Source organism: Littorina saxatilis, unplaced genomic scaffold, assembly GCF_037325665.1.
Source record: "Littorina saxatilis isolate snail1 unplaced genomic scaffold, US_GU_Lsax_2.0 scaffold_74, whole genome shotgun sequence".
Lineage (NCBI taxonomy): Eukaryota > Metazoa > Mollusca > Gastropoda > Littorinimorpha > Littorinidae > Littorina > Littorina saxatilis.
In genome coordinates, this window is record NW_027128233.1 from 202148 (window position 1) to 227110 (window position 24963).

The 24963-nt window shown below is 41.1% G+C and overlaps 1 protein-coding gene across 1 annotated transcript; it reads left to right on the forward strand.

Annotated features, from left to right (window-relative positions):
* Window positions 1–512: 512 nt before the first annotated feature.
* On the forward strand, window positions 513–23540 carry LOC138956596 (uncharacterized). The gene is made up of 12 exons (XM_070327914.1): window positions 513–2043; window positions 4018–4080; window positions 4606–4695; window positions 5343–5971; window positions 6718–6920; window positions 7262–7437; window positions 11263–11321; window positions 12775–13431; window positions 17682–17866; window positions 19163–19690; window positions 19960–20345; window positions 21092–23540. Exons 2-12 carry the CDS (start codon window positions 4026–4028, stop codon window positions 21718–21720), a joined length of 3597 nt encoding a protein of 1198 aa, XP_070184015.1. The 5' UTR covers window positions 513–2043; window positions 4018–4025; the 3' UTR covers window positions 21721–23540.
* Window positions 23541–24963: the final 1423 nt, after the last annotated feature.

The following is a 24963-nucleotide window of genomic DNA, read 5'->3' on the forward strand; positions in this document are numbered from 1 at the left end:
GGAGCTTTTTCCGATCTCCCAGGTCAACTTACGTGCAGACCTGCTAGTGACTTAACCCCCTTCGTGTGTACACGCAAGCACAAGACCAAGTACGCACGGAAAAGATCCTGTAATCCATGGCAGAGTTCGGTGGGTTATAGAAACACGAACATACCCAGCATGTTTCCCCCGAAATCGGCGTATGCTGCCTGAATGGCGGGGTAAAAACGGTCATACACGTAAAAATCCACTCGTGCTAAAACATGAGTGAACGTTGGAGTCTAAGCCCATGAACAAAGAAGAAGAAGGACACTTCTAATTAAGAGTTGACAGGCGGCACCCGTTAACTTTAGCTGTGCAACGCTAACTAAAATTGAGGCGGCGTTACAACGCCCTCATTTTCCAATCAAACTGATTGAAATTAAGGTCAAGCAATCTTTGACTAATTTCAGACTATGGGATTGCACTTCAGCTTGCAAGCTTAAAAACATTTAATGAGTTTCGTCATTAAAATTGCCAAGATCATATTGTTTATTTTGCAGAGCTCAGCATATCAGTCCCGATGAGCATTTTACAGGCCCAACGGTCCAATGGAACAGGCTTCCGATGAAGAATCGTGTGATACCTGTGATAAGCTCGCTGCCATTCCTGAGGGTGTCTGTGCAGGATTTCCGTTGCCCGAGAATCTGCTTGACGGAACCAGCACTCACATTGACGAATTTCTTAAGCGTATAAATGCTTGTCTAAATAGTGGGACAGGAATAGCTTTTGTTCATGCAACGTCACCACAAGGTTTGGGACTATTTCATCAAAAGGTTGGCGACAGATTGTCTAAGTTAATTCCTGACAATTCATGCTATACAGATAATTTTGAGGTCAACTTCTCTGATGAACGCCATGTGATATTTCGGGTGAAATCCGTCAAGGGACGACCATGGAGTGTTTTCGCGTTCGAAACCAAACTATCTGTTGACAAAGGACTGGTTGACCCATCACAGGGCCAGTTACGGCAGATTTTACAACAGCAGTTTAAACAAGCAGCTAAAGCAGGTAGGCGTGACTACAGTGAAAGCAAGCCGACGAAAGAAAGAACTCTGCTTTTTCCTGATCACGAAAAAAGGGTAGTGAAGATAAAGGAAACAATCATCAATTCCCAAGCAACCCCAAGCATCCGTGAATATGCTTTCAGCGAATCTGTTGACGTAGAAGCAAAGAGTGTAACTGGGTCGACCATTAAGCAGTATCTTCCTTCTCCTACGATCCCAAATGTTACTTTTGAGGACACTGCAAAGCAGCTCTTCAAATATATGTGGAAGGACTGCAGTTTGGACAGTTACATCACGGCGTTAGCAAAGCTTGACTCGGGGGGTTCAGTATATTTTGGAGTTCAAGAAGGAAAAGAATTTCGTCCACCTAAAAAGTGGTCTTCCTGTGGGAAAAACAAAGTAGAAGGTGAAAGGTGGAGTTTGGAGGTAAAGAGCGACAACGACAACGACGGTCCTATTATTTGGAAGAGCAGCTTAGAAGAAAATGAAACATTCTTGGTAGCCAGAGAATCCGATGTCCAGCAGGAGTTCAACACAGGTGTGTTTTTGTACCAAGAGGACCTCGTACTGCAGGAACACGTTAGACGCCTTCTCGCCCAGAAAATACAGACAGCTGCTGCTAGCCTGTACTGGCATGACAGTATCAAGCCGCAACATGCAGTCGACGTCAAATTCCACCCCATCGAACGATGTCACACAGATTGCTGTGTTGTTGAAATCTATGTAAAACACTTTCCTGGTTATGTCTTCACGAAAAAGGGGCCTGTGAGCTACATGCCAGACGGAAAGACAGTTCAAGAACTATCGGGGAAGGATTGCATCGAGAGAGTGTGTGCGACTGATCCCCTCTGACAATACTTGCATTTACCAGCCTACATATGAGGTGTCAGAAAGCACCACCGTACGGAGGGATTCTCCAGTAATTGCAGCAACAAGAAAGAGGGAATTTTTTCTCGGACTCTCGAGACAGATGCCAGACAGTAACACTTGGTTTCAAGACTGTTGCACGACTCCATAGGTAAGTCAGTTTTGACATTTTGTTTTATTGTATTATGTTTTGATTTGACCCACACTGACTGCTATACATCAACAATAACAGGTCCGTGTCCACTCCATTCTCCATTTTGCCAGTTGGCAGTTTAGTCCTTATCTTAACATAACAAGACATGTGCTCACTTTTTGTTCTGTGTGTGGTTAATCTCTGCTCAATGCTTCTGACTCGTTGGATTCATAAAGAAAAGAAAAGAAAATCTTCAGAGTGTATGATGGGGTATCATCTTGCGCGGTTGGCCCTAAAACAACTTAAAATTGGCATCTGCATCGTTATTTTGATTAGGTTTGAGGTTTGCTTAGTGTAAGCGAACACGCAGTTGTAATATACCAAACAGGTTAATTCCAAGTAATTTGTTATTCATGTTCATAAAAGTGCAGAATGCCAAAATTAATTCGACATGTTAGTCCACAGAACTTATGTGTGAGACTGTTTAGTTAATTCAATAAACTTTTGAACAGTCGTCGTCATTACAACCTTTGAAAGAAAGGGCTAGTTGTTTTATTTCGTCAGAAGACCTGAATCGTCAACCTCCCTTGAAATTTAAATTCACAAAGGTTAAGATTCTACTGTGAAAATGCACACGTAACCCAAAAGGTAATAATAATCAATCAATCAATCAATGAGTCTTATATCGCGCATATTCCGTGGGTACAGTTCTAGGCGCTCTGCAGTGATGCCGTGTGAGATGAAATTTTATACGGCCAGTAGATTGCAGCCATTTCGGCGCATATTTACCTTTCACGGCCTATTATTCCAGGTAATAATAATCACGCATAATATTTATAAAGCGCATGTATCCAGCTCAGAGCGCTGGACAATCATTGGACAAAATACACCAACATAACATTATTTACAGTGCAATCACACACATACATTTATAACGAATAACACAATGCACTATAAAGCATGATCACACACACGCACTATGTACTACACAAGGTGCAAGTAATCAAAGTGCAGACTTCAGCAGAAAAGAATCTTGTTCAACCTGCAAACGTCCACTGTCTGTCACTGTTTTGCCTGGCAATAACGACGCCATGTCACTTTAGGTGGGTCGTCTTAAAAGCATATGGACGTTTTTCGGATATATAACTGTCAATATTTACAAGTGTTGTACAAGAGTGCCGCCTCACTAACACAACCTCGTACACACAGAAAGCACATGGTCGACTATACAGTTAAAAGAACGATCGCAGCGAATAACTGAATCCTATGTGTATGTTATGCAGTGTCCACTCGCTATGACCCCATTTCTTTTGAAAGTAAACACATCGCAGTTAAAGATTTGTTGCGGCAATACTGGATCGCTTGTCCCAAGTGTTAGCTGTCAGCTCGTTTTGACTGAGATGACGTACATACGTGACCCTCCACCACGAAATGAGTCGCATGTCACCTCGCGCGGTTCTGCGCTAGGCTTAATATAAGTCCGGGGAGTGTCTGGTAACAGTGTGAGGGTCACCTTAGTCACAGGCTTATAACTCAAACAGTTTTCGCTCTTTTCGAAAACGGTTTTCACCACTGGATAGAGCATAAGAAACTCTTTATGAAAATGTAAAAATATGAAAATCATGCAAAGGTGACATGCGACTCATTCCGTTGTGGAGGGTCACATATGTGCCGGTTGAGGTTGAGGTAACGGCAGCGTGTTAAACTAATACACATGCTTAGCAGCTAGGTTAATCAAGAAAATCAAGGCTCTGATGTGCAGATTATTTGCAGAAAACGGCATCATATCGTAGAAAACTGCATAACATACAGATTGGAGTCAGTTATACGCTACGATCGTGGTTTTAAATGGTCGACCGTGTGTTTCCTGTGTTCAAGAGATGTTTTAAGTGGGGCGCAACTCTGTCACAATGCTTGCAAATCCTAACAGAGTTTTCTCCAAAAATCGTCTAATGACAAGTTGTTTACATTTTCCTTTTATGTTGTCGGAAGGTTTGCTGATGGATCCAATCGCAGAATCAACGTACTTGAAGCACTTTCTGCAAATTGAAAAATGTAAGAAATTTGCTTTTTCCAGATAAACTTGTCGCTTTACAAGAATGTATTTACTATTTGGATTGATGTTTCTGAACAGCGCGGAGTATAACTAAATTGTGTACATTCGGCGGAGACACACGCTTGCTTTCTGTAATACTTACCCATTCGCGATTTCTGTACAACTTTTCAACGCAAGTGCGAATGCTTCTTTTCGAAATGAAAACAGGAAAACCCTTGTCTTTTACTCAATTGTTGTTTAAAGAAATGTGTTGTTGTTTGTGTGCTAATTGTTACCATTCTACTCTTTATTTATCGATTTATTTATTGATTTATCGATTTATTCATTTATTCATGTCTGTTTCGTTTCTTGTTTTAATTGTTTTAAGTGCTTTTGTTTTGTTTACTTTTCCCTTTGCGTGTCTGATCTTTCGCTTGTTGTTTTTATAACCCAGCCTCCAGCCTATCAAACATAGACTATGTACATGTATACGCATGTCGTTTTACGTGTAACAATATAGCTAACATGTGTATTCTACATTTCAGTTGATTCTAACGAATACAGTGAAAAAGTAGACTGTCAAGGATGTAAGCCGTTTTTTCGTACATCAGTCTACCAAAAGAAAGCCAACAAAGGTAATGCATAGACCAAATACCATTCACATGGTTGTATGCATTACATGTGTAACGTGAGCCTGTGACATAGGTCTACTCTGATACCCGTGCATAACCTTGCTTCCTTACCCCCTAATGCACAATGTTCGCCCTGAAGTTCGGCGTGTGTGGTAACTGGATATCATACCCAATGCTGAAGAGGGGGGGGGTGTTAACTCGATACTAGGTGATTACAAGGTACTTGTGTGTGCCTTTTTATGTGTATGTCAACACACTGTTTGCTAGATTATTGATTGTCAGCAATGTGTGTGTGTGTGTGTGTGTGTGTGGTGTATGTGTTTGTGTGCGTGTATATATGTGTGTGTGGTGTGTGTGTGTGTGTGTGGTGTATGTGTTTGTGTGCGTGTGTGTTTGTGTGTGTGCGTGTGTGTGTGTGTGGCGTATCATTGATGCAATGTTTCCCGAGTAAATGCTTGTGTGCATAGTTGTAACTGCAGTTTTTTTAAGGTTAGTGCTAGATGTGTAAAGTCAAAAGGTTGGATAACAAAAATCATTGGTGTTTTATACTGTGTGTGTGTGTGTGTGTGTGTATGTGTGTGTGTGTGTGTGTGTGTGTGTGTGTGCGCGCGCGTACGTGGGTTTTTTGGTTGGTTTTGTTTTGTTACTAGATCTTGAAGAAAGCAAGGTAGCGGAGGAAACCTTGCAAGATGCGAAGCAGACACTGGTAAATCGCCTGAAAAAGGAAAAGGAACCTGAATTGAACAAAAGAGTTCTGGAATCTTTTGCACACTGGGGTGTCGGAGACAATGATACGTCCATGAGTTTTAGGTCGGCAGTATGGATAGCAGATACATTAGCCATTGATTTGAATCTGTACGCGGGGAAAAAACGACCCAAAGCATTAGCAACCCAAATACTTTTTCTCGCTGAGCAAAGGCCTGTGATTCTCGCCTCTGTCGTTCGCCCACGAGACAGGACAGATAGTGCTATGAAACATGAAGATATTGAGACTGTAAATGAATACACTATCAACTGTGCACAGCGACTTAAGTCTTCACTCGCCAACTTTTCCAGTTCGGACTTTGCCATATTGCGTTTTACTCTTGACATAAATGATGCAACGTGTAGCGGGATCCGCACGGCCGTGCAAGAACAACTGGACTTTACCAGGATATTCTTCAAGGGAAGAGTTGAAATGACTTCAGAAAGTTTCGCTGACATTCAATGGGCAGTGCAAGCCCTTGCCAGTGGATCGCACCTGCCCTACCTCCTACAAAGCAAGACAACACATAATAAGGTAATCATTCATTAATACGTGTTTGAACAAAAAGTTGAATGAACTAATAAGGGTTAGACATTCAACATAACAAAAATTAATTGTTGCTGGTTGGTCTGGCAGAGGGACGTGGCGGTCACTTGTTTTAAAAAAATTATGTGAAGAAATTATCTGTTATTTTTATCTTTAGCTGCAAATTTATTGAAGAGGTATGTGCGCGTTATAAATTCTCGTATTATTATTTAAGTTATTGAGACATCACAATGTACTAAGAGATTTATAGAGCAAATCGAGAAAATGAATTATTAATCGAAGCGCAAAGCGCTGAGTTCAATAATTATTCTCAAGATTTGCTCTATAAATCTCTTTGTCTCAATAACTTAAATAATAATACGAGAATTTATAACGCGCACATACCTCACCACAAGGTGACTCAATAAATAACGATATTGTCAGTAACAACACTACAGGCCGATAGAATGTTTATTATTTCTTCAATACTCAGAAGCTGGTGCTTGAAAAAAAACCGATTTGAAATGATTATGTTGGTGTTCAGTCAAATATGCAGGTTTTGACCCCATCACATATCAATGCAATGCGCAAATAGACAGAATTTGTGAGATAAAAAGCTCATGTAAATGTGCGTGTGCCCAAAAAAGGTCAGGGAGTATTGTGTGTTTTATCAATATTATCAACCTTTTTGTTATTGAATCAACACACCAACTAATTCACTATGTGTTTGTGTGTGTGTGTTGCTTTAAATCTAGGTCAGTATGTTGCTGTTAGACGATCCGTGGAGTGCTGGCCTCTCTTTGGCGATTGAGACGCTACGTCAGTCTGGTGAACTCCGTTGCCCCCGAAGTGCAGATTTCAAGGTCAAGGTCGCCGTCCTGGAGGCTGCATTGAGATTCAGTTACAACACTGGAGTTGTAATTACGAGCGATGATGACAATATTGAAAAGCTGATACGGTAAGATTGTTACTCTTTTGTTTCATGATTAAAGGGGAGAGGGAAGAAGAAGAGAAGGAGCATGATATCATATGATATTATACTTTTCATGATGATATACCTATGAGCAAGTTCATATTTAATTCTTATGAAGGACAATACACATGTAGACTGCAACAAGGCTTGAGTTTTAAATGTGATGTATTAACATTTTGATGGCAAATATGGCTTTGCGGTATGCATTATTAAAAATGGGTAGTTACGAAATTTGAATTGGATTGATGCGCACACCAATTGATGTTGCTGTCTCTCTATTGATCCTGTCTGCATCGGGTGATTTGTAACACAACATACACTTGCAGTGACGTGAAGACACAAGCTAAACGAGATTTGAAGCCAGAGCCAAGGCTGATCTTCGAACCATCAAGGAATAAAACCGAAGAATGGGCAACTGTGACACTGCGTCCTGACGATGATGCAAGTGATGAGAAAAATGACATATCTACAGCCGCGTCAGCTCTGCCGGAAATCGAATTCGGTATGCCATTTTAAGCACTTGTTTGTAACCATTAAGAACATCGCCTGTCGTTTAACTGGTGTTGAAGCAGGCCAGTTCAAAAGAAGTGTTGCTAGGATCTTTTTTCTGCGCACGCTCGTTGCTTATATTTTTAAAAGTACTGCAGTGCTTCATTTTCATGTTATGAAAAAAGGATTTTCTGCAAACAACAGTGTTGAAATACGTGTTTCACGGTTACAAACAAGATGGTAAATGACAAGTTTACGAACATTTCAATAAACCAACATAGACTGTGCAATACCGAATTTATAAAGAAAAAATATGATCGACAAACGGCGAACAAACGAAATAAACAAACACACACACTCAAATTGAGGAGCATTTTCTGACAACAACAGTGTTGCGCTAGCTAACTGTGCTATGGAGGGCACACCAATATTAATACTAATTGTCAGTAAGTACTGGTGTCACATGACTGATGTGAACCAGTTGATTGGCTAATGGCGATGCGCTAAAACTGTTAGCGCACTCCAAGAGTGCGCTAACTTTTCCACAGAGCGTATTCTTCCGCCCTTTGCCTAAGCGAGACTGTACTCTCATCCTCAGAATTTATTAATGACATGCAGCTTATATTCTTCACAATACCAAATGACCATAAATGTCCTGCTTCTCAATAGTCTCCTGTCCGCCCAGCCGACCTTCCCCTTGACCCTGCTTGTGACGTCGACTGATTCCGGCTATTCCCCTTTTGGCGGGACATTTTCTGGGGGCATACTTCGTCCCTTTTAGTAGTGGGACTGCACGAAATCCTGTGTTCTTCAGGTGACTGGCAAAGTGCACTGTGTGTATGGAGAATGAAAAGTTGACTTGAAGTACACACAGAGATCGAGTCACTTTGCACCCGATTCTAAAGCCGAATACAAAATAAATCCTGTGTAGACTGTGGTCGTCCCGAAGCTATCAGCTTGACCCTGCTTTGTAACCTCAGTGCAACTTCGGTCTGCGCGTGAAACCACATGAACCAGCAGAGAAAATGGTGAATAAACATTGCTGAATGAGAAAGCCGAATATATCAAAAAGTCCAATCTTTGGCGCATGAACAAAACTGTTTGCAAAAGTCAATGAGAAAGGATCCTCAACGGGAAAACCGATTGCCTTCAACTTGCCCCGCACCTCACCTTGCACACACACACGTTCTGGTTATTGGGGTCGGTGGGCACTTGCAGTTGTTCCGCACACTTTGCCAACTGGATCAAGCTGTTCTTCGTGTATCCAGTTATCGTAATTCCTCTCTCTTGAAGATACCTTTTTAATCTAGGTACGTCAAAAGTAGCAAAGTTTGTTGCACAAATTCCTTCCGTCGCATCACTTGTCGCCATGTGTGATGCCCCCGCAAGGGGCACGGTACTTTGTAAGCACCCAAAACCTCAAAGAGAGATAACTGGCGGAAACCTTCCTATTAAAGCAGAAGTGGGTTTTTTTCGGACAGATTGCATGTGCCTGTGCCACAGTGCCACTGATCTAAAAAATAGAAGCCGCTGCGTCTCATTTCATTTTCGACTTGCATAGATTCTTCTCATATGCCGTGTTAGTGGCATGTAGCTTATTATCCACATTACCAAATGATGAGTTAGTATACAATTCCCAGCAGCTAATAGAAAACACAAGTGTTATTCCGATAACGTACCAGCTAGACCAGCATTTGGAAGTCGACTGACTCGATCGACTCTATCATACGCAGCAGACTACACTGAAATACGACTGCATCAGTTCAGTAAATGAATGGTTTCCGAATTATTATTCCAAGGCAACAACAATCGGAATCGAAAACGTGTAGGGTTCAGAACGTTCTTATCATATATAAGACTTATTACCAGCCTGCCTCATGCGTGCAGACTCTATGCAACGTGACGAGCAATATTTGTTTTTGAAATGAGACTGCAGTGGTTCGATTGCCCTAGCCTAGCAGACGACATAAACCCCGCTCAGCAAATTAACATGTTGGGCAAATGTGAACAAAAAAACGATGGGAATATAATACGTGTAGAGTTCAGAGCATTCTTACCGTTCATATTTAGTACCGGACTCCCCGATGAGTGAAGATACAACAAGAGAAACATACCAAATAAAATGTGATAACCGTCGACAAGTCATTGGAGTCAATTCAAGGGGCACCACTCTGCACAGTCAATCCGTCGAAGCTCGACTGGAGGTTTTGAATCGCAAATTACTGTGAACACAGTCCTTTCTCCGAGTTCAAATGAGGTCTCTTTGAAAGATCATCACTTTTTAGCTTAACGCTACACTAGAATTTACCAACAGAAATTAAAACAAGAGTTTGCGTGTGACGAAAGCACGACACACTTGAGACAGCCCACACAAAAGTAGATCTTACACGACCTGACCACACAGTTATGCTTATCCGTATCCTTAGTGCACTGGGATTTCTCAATAACTTAAATAATAATGATAGCATGTTTATATGGCGCATATCCTAATATAGTTATAAGCACCTTAGTGAATATGATAGGCTCTACTGGTTTCGCTGAACGAATGATCGTTGTTCGTCGGACGCTGACATGAAAAACGCTACACTCCATACATGTATAGTGTAATGACAGTCTGTTTTGTAAGTTTATAGTTCAGTTTGTTGATCATTCTGACTGACGCTTTGTTTTTTTATGTCTGTCTCTCTCAGTGCATTTCTGTGTCCGTCTTCATGTCTCTCACAATACAGTCTGTCTATCTGTCTGTCTGTCTGTCTGTCTGTCTCTCTCTCTCTCTCTCTCTCTCTCTCTCTCTCTCTCTCTCTCTCTCTCTCTCTCTCTTGTTTTTCTTTTTTCATTTTTTACATTTAGTCAAGTTTTGACTAAATGTTTTAACATAGAGGGGGAATCGAAACGAGGGTCGTGGTGTATGTGTGTGTGTGCGTGCGTGCGTGCGTGTGTGTAGAGCGATTCAGACCAAACTACTGGACCGATCTTTATGAAATTTGACATGAGAGTTCCTGGGATTGATATCCCCGAACTTTTTTTCTTTTTTTTTGATAAATGTCTTTGATGACGTCATATCCGGCTTTTCGTGAAAGTTGAGGCGGCACTGTCACGCTCTCATTTTTCAACCAAATTGGTTGAAATTTTCGTCAAGTAGTTTTCGACGAAGCCCGGACTTCGGTATTGCATTTCAGCTTGGTGGCTTCAAAATTAATTAATGACTTTGGTCATTAAAAATCGGAAAATTGTAAAAAAATTATTTTTTTAATAAAACGATTCAAATTTACGATCATCTTATTTTCCATCATTTTCTGATTCCAAAAACATATAAATATGTTATATTTAGATTAAAAACAAGCTCTGAAAATTAAAAATATAAAAATTATTATCAAAATTAAATCGTCGAAATCAATGTAAAATCACTTTCATCTTATTCCCTGTCGGTTCCTGATTCCAAAAACATATAGATATGATATGTTTGGATTAAAAACACGCTCAGAAAGTTAAAACGAAGAGAGGTACAGAAAAGCGTGCTATCCTTCTCAGCGCAACTACTAAATCGCTCTTCTTGTCAATTTCTCTGCCTTTGCCATGAGCGGTGGACTGACGATGCAGCGAGTATACGGTCTTGCTGAAAAATTTCATTGCGTTCCGTTTCATTCTGTGAGTTCGACAGCTACTTGACTAAATGTTGTATTTTCGCCTTACGCGACTTGTTTCATTTTCTCTCTCACACACACATTCATCCATATTTATATTCATTTGTAAATGTGTTCATGTATTCGTTGAGTTATATATGTAACTGCTGAAAATGAAGCAATACTTGTTTAAACGGTAGCCTCCTTGCTTTCAGCCCCAGGTGAAACACTCCGTCTCTGGGAGCGTGTACAAGTAACAGGGAAACCTGGGGAGGTAAGTTGTTTAGTGATAAGATCCAGACAGGGACGGACATGGGTCAAATTTATATGCAGACTCAGAGACGGCATCCATGTCCCATCTCCGTGTTACCATAGTGGCCCGTAAAAGACCTCGGTCATTCTGCCATAAGTGCAAGTGGCTGATTACACCTAAACACGTATATACCTGGGTAGCGCGACTCTTGTTGGGAGGAAGCGACCCGACTTTCACACCATTGGGATAATATGATATATTACAAAAAATAATGTAAAAAACAAAAGTCTGTCTGCAGTGGCCGTGTCTGCCCTGCAGTTTGATAAGCAATTGTCCAGAAACCCTTGACCTGTAGTCCACCCCACCCACTCATGCACCCTCCCCCCACTCCCACCCCCCGCTCCACCCACTATTACTTTCAAAATGCCCCTGTCCCCCCCCCAAACCCCAACTTCTGGCTGGTCATAAATTGAAAATTGTTGTTGCCTTCAAGAGTTTAAAAGACTCAAGACAAGACTCAAGACAAGACTCAAGACAAGACTCAAGACAAGACTCAAGACAAGACTCAAGACAAGACTCAAGACAAGACTCAAGACAAGACTCGAGACAAGACTCGAGACAAGACTCGAGACAAGACTCGAGACAAGACTCGAGACAAGACTCAAGACAAGACTCAAGACAAGACTCAAGACAAGACTCGAGACAAGACTCAAGACAAGACTCAAGACAAGACTCGAAACAAGACTCGAAACAAGACTCAAGACAAGACTCGAGACAAGACTCAAGACAAGACTCAAGACAAGACTCAAGACAAGACTCAAGACTCAAAATGGTACTGTCCTTATAAAAACAGGAAAATTCACATGCAGTGTCAGGCGATCACAGAGATAAGAAACATCACATTTACTAAGAGTTAAGGATTGCAATTAAAACTAACAACACTAACCGTAATACAAAGAGTAGCCACCTGCCAGATGCGATGGTTTTGACATAGTAGTCAATAAGGGCAATACCTCACCTTGGACAAATTGCCATGCTGCATACGTAACTGGAGTAAATGCTGACAGAAAGAGTCTGATACAGCACAAACGTTATGCTGCATTGGAATAAATATATGTTTTTGATATGCAAGGAAGGAGAGTTTGTTTCAGTTTAAAATGAAGAATGTCCCTGTACGTTTATAAAACATTTTCTTTAGAAATGGTTAAAGTCACTTTCAAAAACACATTTCATATTTCATGTATAACTAATGTGTGTGTGTGTGTGTGTGTGTGTGTGTGTGTGTGTGTGTGTGTGTGTGTGTGTGTGTGTGTGTGTGTGTATATATATGTGTGTGTATGTGCGGGTGAATGTGTGTGTGTATGTGTATATATGTGTGTGTATGTGCGTGTGAATGTGTGTGTATGAGTGTGTGTGTGTGTGTATGAGTGTGTGTGTGTGTGTGTGTGTGTGTGTTTGTGTTTGTGTGTCACAGGCTGAGTTTTTGAGCGCCTGGTTTCCACACCTTGATACAGAGAGTTATATCATCCCTCCTCTTCATTTCAATACTGTACATGCCCAGGAGGTCAGCATAGGAGAACAAAAAGTGAAGATACTAAAAACTGGAAAAGAACTTTCTGAAAAGAACACCGACAGAAACATGGAGTCCAAAGAATCGTTATCCGTAGACAACATTCTAAAAAGAATACACTTTTGCATGAATCAGATCAAAGAGAAAGCTGAAAGCAAAAGTAAAAATCACAAAGAAGCCATGGTAGTTATGACTGAAGCCAGGTGTGGTTTGTACAAAAGTCTGTACGCTGGTGCCACAGACATTAACAACAACGCAGTGAGCAGTACTGCGGCACAGGTTGTTTGGGATCTGAAGAAAGACCTCGCCGACTTGCTGGTCATTCACCGTGACCATGGAGTCCTTATGGGTGCAGTTGTAGGCAAAACTAGCAAGGACCCTGACGAGCTTCACAATGATATTAACAACGCCGTAGATTATCTGAACGAAGCTGAACGTGTAGTGAAGGAATTCATTCTACCAAACGTAGAAGGAGCGCCTGCTGTGACCATCCGCAAGACTATTCTTTTTCCAAACGTCATAAAAGATGATCTTCAGGCACTGCTCAGAGATGGTGCAATTGTAAGTAAAGTAGGAAACTCTGCCTCTCTTTACATATTTGTGTAATGTGTACGCTTATGTTTTCGTTATTTGCTAGCTCAGATTAGAATTTCGTGCAGAAATTCATTTTCTGAAGTATTGCTTTGACTGTGTCTTTTTGTGAATTGTTCACCCCTGTTGTTTGTACATGAGCATTTTAGCATGTGAAGTAAGGAGTTGATTAAGAGTGATTTGTCTCACTGTTGTACTTTTATAAATGAGATTACCTCACGTCTGGGTGGGGTAGGTAGGGTAGGGGGGGGAGGGCAGAGAATACATAGCTTAAAATCAAACATAATGTATTTTCTTTCAATGATTCAGGGGTGGGACTTATCCGCGGATTTCCGCGGACACAACTTACGAATTCCGCTGGGGTAATCTTTTGTTTCTGCGTCCCATTTCATCACAGTATCTATAACTTGTTGACTGAATGATATGGAGAGAAGTGAAGATGGAACAGAACACTGGAGGCTTGAGAGTTAAATTAGGCTGTCATATTGAGCTTCAATGCATTGGGGCGTCACTTGGATCATACTATTGCCAGTATTGGATTATGGATACATGGTTCATTACTTTAGTATGAACCATTACAATGTTACCATTGTTGTGTGAAAGTGGTTTTTTGTTTGGTTGGGTTGGGTTTGGTGTTGTTGTTTTTTTGTGTTTTTTTGGGGGGGTGAGGAGAATTTTTTTTTTTACCTGATCCAAAACGAGTTGAATTTTAGTCTCAGAATGCACAAGATTGCACAGATTTTAATGTACCATTTAAAAAATATTCGGGGGAGCATGCCCCCGAACACCCCTAGAAAAAGGGATTTCCTCGTTTTTTAACACAGGAGAGTCCCACCCCTTTCTTTCTTTCTTTCTTTATTTGGTGTTTAACGTCGTTTTCAACCACGAAGGTTATATTGCGACGAGGGAAAGGAGGGAGATGGGATCGGGGAAAGGGGGGAGATGGGATAGAGCCACTTGTTAAGTGTTTCTTGTTCACAAAAGCACTAATCAAAAAATTGCTCCAGTACAGTAGTACAATATATGACCTTACTGGGAGAATGCAAGTTTCCAGTACAAAGGACTAAACATTTCTTACATACTGCTTGACTAAAATCTTTACAAACATTGACTATATTCTATACAAGAACCACTTAACAAGGGTAATACGTGAAGAATTTTATGGGTGAGAAAAGGAAAGTAAACGGACTTTGGGGAGGCAGAAATAGAGAAGAAAGAAGAAAAAGATCCTAATTAGGTTCACGGCATCGAGAGTGATGCGACCTTCTCTCAGAAGTTAGTAGAGAAGGCTCCCCCATCCACCACCCGGGGGACGCGCCTCTACGCCAATTAGGGGGCGCGAGGGTCCCACCCCTGATGATTATCATCATTAGTATGAAACACAAGCAATCTTTAGTAACAAGCCTGAACCTTGGTGATCATAGACAAAATTAATAAAGGAGAAACCTTTATGTGACACTCCATCTCTGTGGTAAAAGATATGTCATGTAGAATTGATTTCTATAAACCGTCTTCATTTTTATATTTAGTCAAGTTTTGACTAAATATTTTAACATCGAGGGGGAATCGAAACGAGGGTCGTGGTGTATGTGCGTGCGTGCGTGCGTGTGTGTGTGTGTGTGTGTGTGTGTGTAGAGCGATTCAGACTAAACTACTGGACCGATCTTTATGAAATTTGACATGAGAGTTCCTGGGTATGAAATCCCCGAACGTTTTTTTCATTTTTTTGATAAATGTCTTTGATGACGTCATATCCGGCTTTTCGTGAAAGTTGAGGCGGCACTGTCACGCCCTCATTTTTCAACCAAATTGGTTCAAATTTTGGTCAAGTAATCTTCGACGAAGCCCGGGGTTCGGTATTGCATTTCAGCTTGGTGGCTTAAAAATTAATTAATGACTTTGGTCATTAAAAATCTGAAAATTGTAAAAAAAGGAAAAAAAATGTATAAAACGATCCAAATTTACGTTTATCTTATTTTCCATCATTTGCTGATTCCAAAAACATATAAATATGTTATATTCGGATTAAAAACAAGCTCTGAAAATTAAATATATAAAAATTATTATCAAAATTAAATTGTCCAAATCAATTCAAAAACACTTTCATCTTATTCCTTGTCGTTTCCTGATTCCAAAAACATATAGATATGATATGTTTGGATTAAAAACACGCTCAGAAAGTTAAAACAAAGAGAGGTACAGAAAAGCGTGCTATCCTTCTTAGCGCAACTACTACCCCGCTCTTCTTGTCAATTTCACTGCCTTTGCTATGAGCGGTGGACTGACGATGCTACGAGTATACGGTCTTGCTGAAAAATGGCAGCTACTTGACTAAATATTGTATTTTCGCCTTACGCGACTTGTTTCTTTATTGATCGGGTAGATGTTAAAGCATAAATAGTGAGGGTCAAAATCAAAAGTCAGAAAACTGCAATAGCGTGTTCTTATCTTTTCTTCCGTCTCCAATTCGATAATACAACATGAAAACTTCACATCTTCATCAACAACCCAACAATTAATCTGACTATGAAATTCATCATACACAAGGAAGACTATTTAAACAAGTTTTAATTCAATTAAACATGATACAATAATAAAACGAGAAACAACAGGGACAGGAACTCAAGCGAACGCTTATATTATATGCCCTACGAAAGACTATTTGCCCTGTTTTCTTCTTCTTCAGCGTTCCAGAATTTTTCTGGTTAGGTGTGAGCTCGTTTGTCCATTTGGGTTCCCCACACTATACTATGAGAGCATAGTCAGCTCACTCCGCCTTCGTTGAGTAGGCATGCTGGGTATTTTCGTGTTTCCATAACCCACCGAACTCCGACATGGATTACAGGATCTTTTCCGTGCGCACTTGGTCTTGTGCTTGCGTGTACACACGAAGGGGGTTAAATCACTAGCAGGTCTGCACATAAGTTGACCTGGGAGATCGGAAAAATCTCCACTCTTAACCCACCAGGCGGCAGCGACCAGGATTCGAACTCACGACCTCCCGATTAGGAGGCCGACGTCTTACCACCACGCCACTGCGCCCGTCCGACCCTGTTTTGATTGTGTGATACATGCACATATATGCATAGCTGTACTGACTGTAGCATGCACTGCATGGAAGTAAAGGTACAACTCTAAGTGAGGAAACTTGTGAATATTTGAAAAAAAGTGTACCCAGGTTTAGGTTCACATCAGCTTCTGATTTCAGCTAAACTTTTGCATTCTTGCACCGCCAAACACTGTTATTTAGAAATTGAACTACCTCCATTCTTTTGACTTACAAAACTGCATCACGATGCACAGTTTACAACTACTAAAATAACTGCACTGTCAAAATGTGGAGTGACTTTCTCTTGGAACAAAAGGCCTGATGTGATGTCCTGCATATCAGACTTAGTAGAAACATTTTGTCATTGTTCTGTTTCTCCATCTAACAAACTCACAAAAGTAAATTTATACATTCCAATGTAGGCTACAGGGGCTCATGTGCCGAAAATATGCAAAATCAGATTAGCTTTACTCAAATTCAAGTTGAATCCGCAGTAAAATGACAACATAACCTGTATTTAAAAACAAGACTGTTTTACATCTGTGCCACACATAAAAATGGGTATAATGATATATTTTGATAGTAAACATATCAGTTAAAAGTACCAGTCGCACCATTTGTCTTGGTATTTACCACACAGATGTTTTTTTGAGGATGAAAGTCGCTTGTTCATTTTAAGGATTGTTATTCTCTCAGGTCCCAGAAGATTTCTTTCTTTCTTTATTTATTTGGTGTTTAACGTCGTTTTCAACCGTTCAAGGTTATATCGCGACGGGGAAAGGGGGAGGATGGGATAGAGCCACTTGTTAATTGTTTCTTGTTCACAAAAGCACTAATAAAAAAAATTGCTCCAGGGGCTTGCAACGTACTACAATACTGGGAGAATGCAAGTTTCCAGTACAAAGGACTTAACATTTCTTACATACTGCTTGACTAAAATCTTTACAAACATTGACTATATTCTATACAAGAAACACTTAACAAGGGTAAAAGGAGAAACAGAATCCGTTAGTCGCCTCTTACGACATACTGGGGAGCATCGGGTAAATTCTTCCCCCTAACCCGCGGGGGGTCCCAGAAGATTGATTCCGTAAAACTCTTGCTTACTCCATTACACATGTATGCAATTAGAGCGCTTACTTTGGCCCTTTGGTTATTTGATCTCATACAGATGCAGAAGCTGGAACAATGCCTGGGTATGGAGCCAGGGGTGGATTTTAGCCAACTGTTTCTGTGCGAGGATGACATGGCAGATGACACAAGACTGGAAAGCTGGTGGTCGGCCTGTCTCAACCGCAAGGAAGGAGGGGACCCTGCGATGAAAGGACAAAGCGTTTACAAACAACTCGTTGCGAGGTAAGGTCTGTTATTGTATTACAATATATAATCAAAAAACAAGAAAGGAACGTTCCAACAACATACCTTTCTTGTGGGTTTTTTTTCTGAATGTTGGTACGTTGGCAGTCTTTTTGTTTTTGGATTTGTATTGCAATATAGTTTTCACAATTCGGCTAAAGTTGTTTGAGGTCACATACATGTCCAGTACCGTTGAGATATGAAGACTGATGCACGCATAGCGTATTTATCAGGGATGGAACTTTTCCGCGAATCCGCGGATTTCCGCGGACACAACTTACGAATTCCGCTGGAGTAATCTATTTTTCCGCGTCCCATTTCATCACAGTATCTATAACTTGTTGACTGAATGATATGGAGAGAACTGAAGATGGAATAGAACATTGGAGGCTTGAGAGTTAAATTGTGCTGACTGAAAACTCCTGATAACTAATAATCATGCTGAGCTTCAATGCATTGAATCATACTATTGCCAGTAGTGGATTATGGATACATGAGAGTCCCACCCCTGATTTATATTGGGATTAGTTATGTCCAAATTGTACTGAAATCCTCCTCCATAAAAAACAAGAGGCGAAGCCTTCAAGGCTCACGTAAGAAATAGACAAACAGTAACACAAACTCAATCACTCCGTCACACATACACACACACACACAGTAAGCATAGGTGACACTGTGCAAGAAAGAGAGACACTAGATCTAGATCTGTCTGTCTGCATGTCTCGGCCCGCTCAAAATAACAATGACCGAGACTTTCAGTAATTCCTTTACGTGACGTCTAACCATCTTACGCCATAATGTGACGTCTTCAAATGACGAAATGTTAAAGTTTCTACCACAGACATACACACGCACAAACACACACACACACACACACACACACACACACACACACACACACACACACACACACACACATACACGCACGCACGGACAGACAGACAAAGTTACGACCGCATATGCTACACTTACGTGAGCCAAAAACCGAGTGTAAGCCAAAGCTCAGTCAAGATGGGGGTTCTTAGCTCTTTCTTATTTAGTCTGCCAATACTGCTTTCACTTTTTTTATGACATCAGATTTGAGGTTAACCTTTTATAGGATGTTGGTGGTGAAGAAGGTTATTAAATAAAATGTTCTCAATAAAAAAATCTGCTGAGAGGTCGTTTTAGCACTGAGTTATTTTTCTTGCACTTATTCATGAAAGCACTTGAAATTGAATACCTTTAGTACCAAAGTTATGCAGCGTAAACGAAATACCATGGTAATTCAAAGTTGACATGTGTACCTCTCTGTAGGTTTTCCTTGCCTTTAACCACGGTAAAGATGTTCCTGGGAAGACAGCCAAGACTACAGATCTGGACCCAAGGTCACATGGTTCACGCGGTTGGAGAAGAGTTTGGCAGAGATTTCACAAGGCTGGCGCTCTTCCCGAGCCAGCTGGAAGTCTTGGAAGAGAGACCAGATGAGGACGAAGAGGATGATGTCAGAATCCTTCACGGTCCTCCAGGTACAGCCAAAACTGTGGTTTTGGTGTTAAAAGGTGTGCAATGGCTGAGTGAAGACTGCAAAATCGTCTTCGTCCTGCAAACCAGTTCTGACGGCGCGGCAGCCGGCTTTCTGGTGTCTTACCAGCTGAGGAAGAGTGCTCGACGAGGCAATGACAGCGTGCATCTCATCACACTGCTCGACGTTTGGGATAGCTACAGGGACGAATGGAAGGAAGGGGGAGAACAGAAACTCAGGTCTTTGGTGCAGGTGCTGAGACAGCACGCCACAACAAATCAAAACAAAGCAGTTCACATCCTGGCTGATGAGGCCAACTGGTAAGTATAATTATGTCTTTGTAACAAGCAAAGACATTATACAATGTTGTGCTTTTACAGTAAAATGATGCCTGTTTTATGTGTTTAAAATATTAAGTGTATGCATCGTTGTGACTAATTTTGGTGAGGTGTGCGTGTGTGTGTGTGTCACTCTCTCTGTGTGTGTCTTTGTGTGTGTATGTGTGTCTGTGTCTGTGTGTGTGTGTGTGTGTGTGTGTGTGTGTGTGTGAACAGTTATGACACACACTAATATGCTGTTTATATTTCAGCGTGGTCGTCTCCAAGCTGTTCAAGGCGTTAAAAGACCCACAAGACTCCTACATCACAGTCAAGCTTTGGGCTGCCGGCGTAGACCTTGAAATACCAGACGACATGCAGGACAAAGTAAGGAAGCTCACTGAACCGCTCAGGTGCCCTCCCTCGGTCGTGGCAGAGGTTCAGCAGGCTTGGGATCTGAGTGATGGGAAGGTGCCCTCTTTCAGCCGTCCTACAGTTCAACTGGTGAGTACAGGTCCACCTGTGCTAGTTGTGGAGCACTATCACCGTCGCTGCAAAAAGAGGCATGGCCATGTGACGCAAGGCTTCGACTACCCCTGGAGGTGTGAAGAATGTGGACGTCAAGTAGCTAAAAAGCTGCTGGAGAAACTGCATGTCGGTGAGTCTCCAATGTGTGTGTGTGTGTGTGTGTATGCGTGTGTGCGTGTGTGCGTATGTGCGTGTGTGTGTGTGTGTGTGGGTGCGTATGTTTGTGCGTGCGTGTGTGTGTTTGTGTTTGTGTGTGTGTGTGAGTGTTTGTGTGTGTGTGTGTGTGTGTGTTTTGGTAGTCGGAGTCGTTTTGCTTCTCTTGTAGGAAAATCAGCATCTAATTACGAGACCCTTTGCTTTTTTACATTTAGTCAAGTTTTGATTCTTGATTCTGAAAGTGTTCTGTTAATCTCAGGGAAACATTTTTTCTGTGGCTTTCACAACAGAGCTTGGAAACAGAAGCCACAAATCTGTACCGAAAAACATAAACATTAGAAAGTCCACACTGAAGCTTGAAAACAAGGAGGGAGTCTTAAAATGGGTGTTAATTTGCTAAGGTTATGAACAGAAAGTCTGAGAAAACAGGGTCTTAAAAGGGAGGGAGTATTACATTGGGGGGTCTTTTTTTTCAACAATTTTTTTATTCAGGCAAGCACAGATTTATAATGACACATTCAAAAGCATTCTCACTGATAAGTCACAGCAATGACAGAGCTGAACACACATGTGATATTCAGTTACTTCTTACATTGGGGGTCTTTTTTTCATTTTTTTCTCAATATTTTTTTCAGTCAATATTTCCTAAACTTCAAATCAAAATCAAACGTGCAGATTATATCAATTGGTGTACTATACACTGTGGTTGTTATGATTCAGGTCGTCATGACTACGCTGCTCCCGGTCAGGGCAGTCTCACCTTCAACGATGTCTTTGTCCTTGGAAGCACCATCGACTGCAGAGCCACCACCACTGACGACCACAACAACTCACCAGCACCTTTCATTCGGGGTCTTCAGTCCTTGTCAACCTTTATCCCCACGCGTAAGGTAGGTGAGGATGATACGGAAACCATCAGAATGCTTGCTGAGATGTCGACTCGGACGTCAGGAGTATCAGAAACGAAAACTAGAGGCAGTTTTACAGACGAGAATAGCAGGGCAGAAATGATATCTACAACAAGTCGTGATGCTGGAGGATCGAATTTCATAATTGACAATGCCCTGATAGGCGTCGATGGAGACTCTTTCAAGAGCGATGCTGAAATGCAAGAAGCATCTCCAACGGCTGCAACTACGGTCTTACAGAAGACAGAAAAGATTGATAGCTCTGACGCAGTAACAGTAGTACGCGAGGAAAACATATGGGGCCTTGAACGAAAAGTGATTGTGTACTTGGACCAAGGAGGTAACTTTGGAGCGGATGGTACTGGCAGATTAAGGTCTTTCTCTCGCTCGACTTCACAACTGATATGGGTGAGGCCTGCCATGCACACTGCTAATACTTGACTGATGAACAATTGAAAAAAGACTTACATTATTGTGTGCATAGTATGCCTACACATTATATAATGTGCAGAGACATTTCCTTGCCATACTGGGAACCAATGAAAAGCAGATAATAATTCCCACTGAAGTTATTCACTAACAGGTTTATTGTTGCTAAGGATTCACCTGGAAAACGTGAATGGACAAATGTATGCCCTGTTCCATGGTATTTTCTGCTGTGTCATTTCAAACTGGTCTCAATTGACGCATGGATAGGGTGCGGATAGAGAGGAGGCAATGAAAGTCAAGAGATGGAAGGAGTGCAGCTAGAGATATTTCCTCTCACCAGCAGTGGGTACAATACTTATACAGATACATTATTTTATCGTATACACAAGATGTGTATGGATTTATGAGTGGTTCCACTCCAGGACAAATACCAATGTCTTTTATTCTATATGGCGGATTAAGTTCTTGTTCTTCTTGTTCTTATTATTGTTGTAAACCTGCTTCACGCTAAGTGCTACCTGTTAACGTTTTGTTTCTGTTGGAAAGCCAACCATTCAGATAATTATATGTGCTTGCAATGGATGTCACTGGGATTCCTTCAGTCAGCAATGTCATTGATGTTGGCATCTGTATCTTCATAAGATCAGACAACTTGTGAACACGTTTTGAAATGTTGGTTGATTTTGCTATGGTACATCCTAATCATGCCTTTTATTGTCACATATTCCTTTATATTCAGGACTTCACTGGGTCGAATGTTTTGTGATAAATTAACCTTGCAGTGTAATGGTAGTGTTTGTGTTATGGGCATACTAGTGAATGCAAGTTACTTTCCCTGATTTGGGATGTCATTTGCTTCCTTTATACAAGGAGTTTTTTCCCTTACTTTTTCTCCGAAGGCAAGAAATATGTGCCCTGAAGATGTCTGGAACACATGAATATTTCACTACACTATACTTCATATATGTCAAGCAATCAGTGAATCTCTCATTACATGTTTTAAAGCCTATTTGAACGTCCTGTATATCGAGTTTTTCCGTAAAATATTGTGCCAATCACTCTAGCTACTGTTGTATAATTGATATAAAAATGAGTTATTTCCCTTACCTTTTCTGTTAAAAACATTAAATAAAACATATGTATTTGCCCTGTATGTGTCGATGACTAATGATTTCTTAAAAACACTATAATCCATATGGTATATAAATATATGTATATGCAGGGATCGCGCTAGCTTTTTAAAAAACGCGTAAGTCATACGCAACGAAACGAAAAAAACGCGTCACGGACCAATATTTTTGCGTACTACGAAAACACGTACAGACACAAACAAAACACGCACGAAAGACTTTAAGACACTCCTTACCTAAATACTGCGAGTTTTCCTGTCGAACTCCGCGCACGCCTGTCGAATAACACCCCTGCTGTCTCCAACCTTCGGGCCTTGCATGCTAATGAGCATGATATTGTTTCCCGCTCTAATACGACCAGACACACTTTCCGCCTTTTGGAAGCGCGAGATGGGAGAGCAGCTAATGTCTGTTTCATTATCCGACAAGACATTATCTGGTAATACCCTCGTTACGTTCGTTTGCGATACTTCGATGCAAAAAGAAACGGACTTTAGTTTTGACGCGCAGATTTCATGTGTGTCGTCACTTCTCGAGCCCTATAGTCAGTTTCAGGATCGGGTGATTATTAAGTCAGAGCAAAAGCGCTGCGTGAAGACAAGAAAAAGTTACAATATTTTTGCGTATGGCTTACGCGGCGCGGCGAAAAAAACGCGTCAGCGACTTTTGAAATGCGTCAAATACGCAAAATTCGTGCGTAAACGCGATCCCTGTATATGTAATGAGGACATATCTTGTTTTAGGTTACTCAAGCCTCTTTTAACATGCTGAATATACAATTTTGTTTGTAACATATTGTGCCAATCACTGAAGCCGTCGCCGTAACTTTGAAATACAACTTCCAATGCAGGTGCTGGAGGTTCTCTGGGTGGGGGCGGGGGGGGGGGGGGGTGTGGGGGTAGCTCAGTTGGTAGAGCATTGGACTAAGGTCGCAGGTTCGAATTCGGGCGGGGACGGACACGGGTCAACTTTATGTGCGGACCCAGAGACGAAAGCCATGTCCCACCCCCGTATCTCCACAAGTAAAAGACCTAGGTCATTCTGCCATGAGTGCAGATGGATAATACCACCTAAATACGCATACACTTGTGTATTTCATCAAAAGCCGTGAGGGCGTACAACTTGAAATACCATATAACCCATACCTGCTCCTTAAGAGGCGACATATTTGGCCTGTAGGACATGAAGCATTCTCTCCAGCTGGATGTTCTCGTTTGATCTTTCTTGAGATTCTTCTGGCAATGTGAACACAGATAGAATGCATGTCAGTGACCCTAACTGATAAAGTGGCTCTCAGATTAGCTTATCACAAATGTTTTGCATTCGTATGAACAACACGCGCACACATATTCAAATGCACCATCTAATAATGTGAAAATATAATACTGTGTTCATGTTTGTCAGTCATACATTGGGTTGGATTGGGGTGGGGACACATTTTGAGGAATCTATATGAAACAACTTATTTTCGATTTTGACACTGTATAATAATGAACTTTTAATAGCTGTGCTCAAATGTGTTAATGATTTGACCGGAAGGGGTTATTGTGTTATACTGCTTTTACCTCAAAATGTATGTAACATTGTGTTATTGTACACCTTTGACAATCCTGAATAACATCCACACACATTATGTTAAGTAGCATATCATGATACTTTGGTAGTTCATATAGTAAAATGTATCATTTATTGTATCGAAGACCACAAATGTCAATGAAAATCGCATTCAAAATCAAAGTGCTTTTGGGAAAATCATATCCGACCACTCCCAGATAGAATTCATCAAAACAAATGTGAATAATGTGACCTCCCCTTTTCTTTTCAGGGATATGTCTGTCATCATTTTCACGAGTTTTCATTCACAAGCACCTGGTAAATAAATCTCATGTTCCCCGGGGAATAAATCCCCGGTTACCATAGTTGCATGAAGCCCTATTACATGGATAATCAAAAGCAAACCCAATAGAAACGCTCGAGGATTCTTCGGCTCTTTTCATTGGCGTTTCCCCAGACCTAAACAGACGACAAGACACTGCTTTGCAAAGTTCCAAAAACCAACTGGCAAACTGGCAAAAGTAAACAAAAAACCAAAACTACTTCAATAAATTCGTCACAAACAAATGAA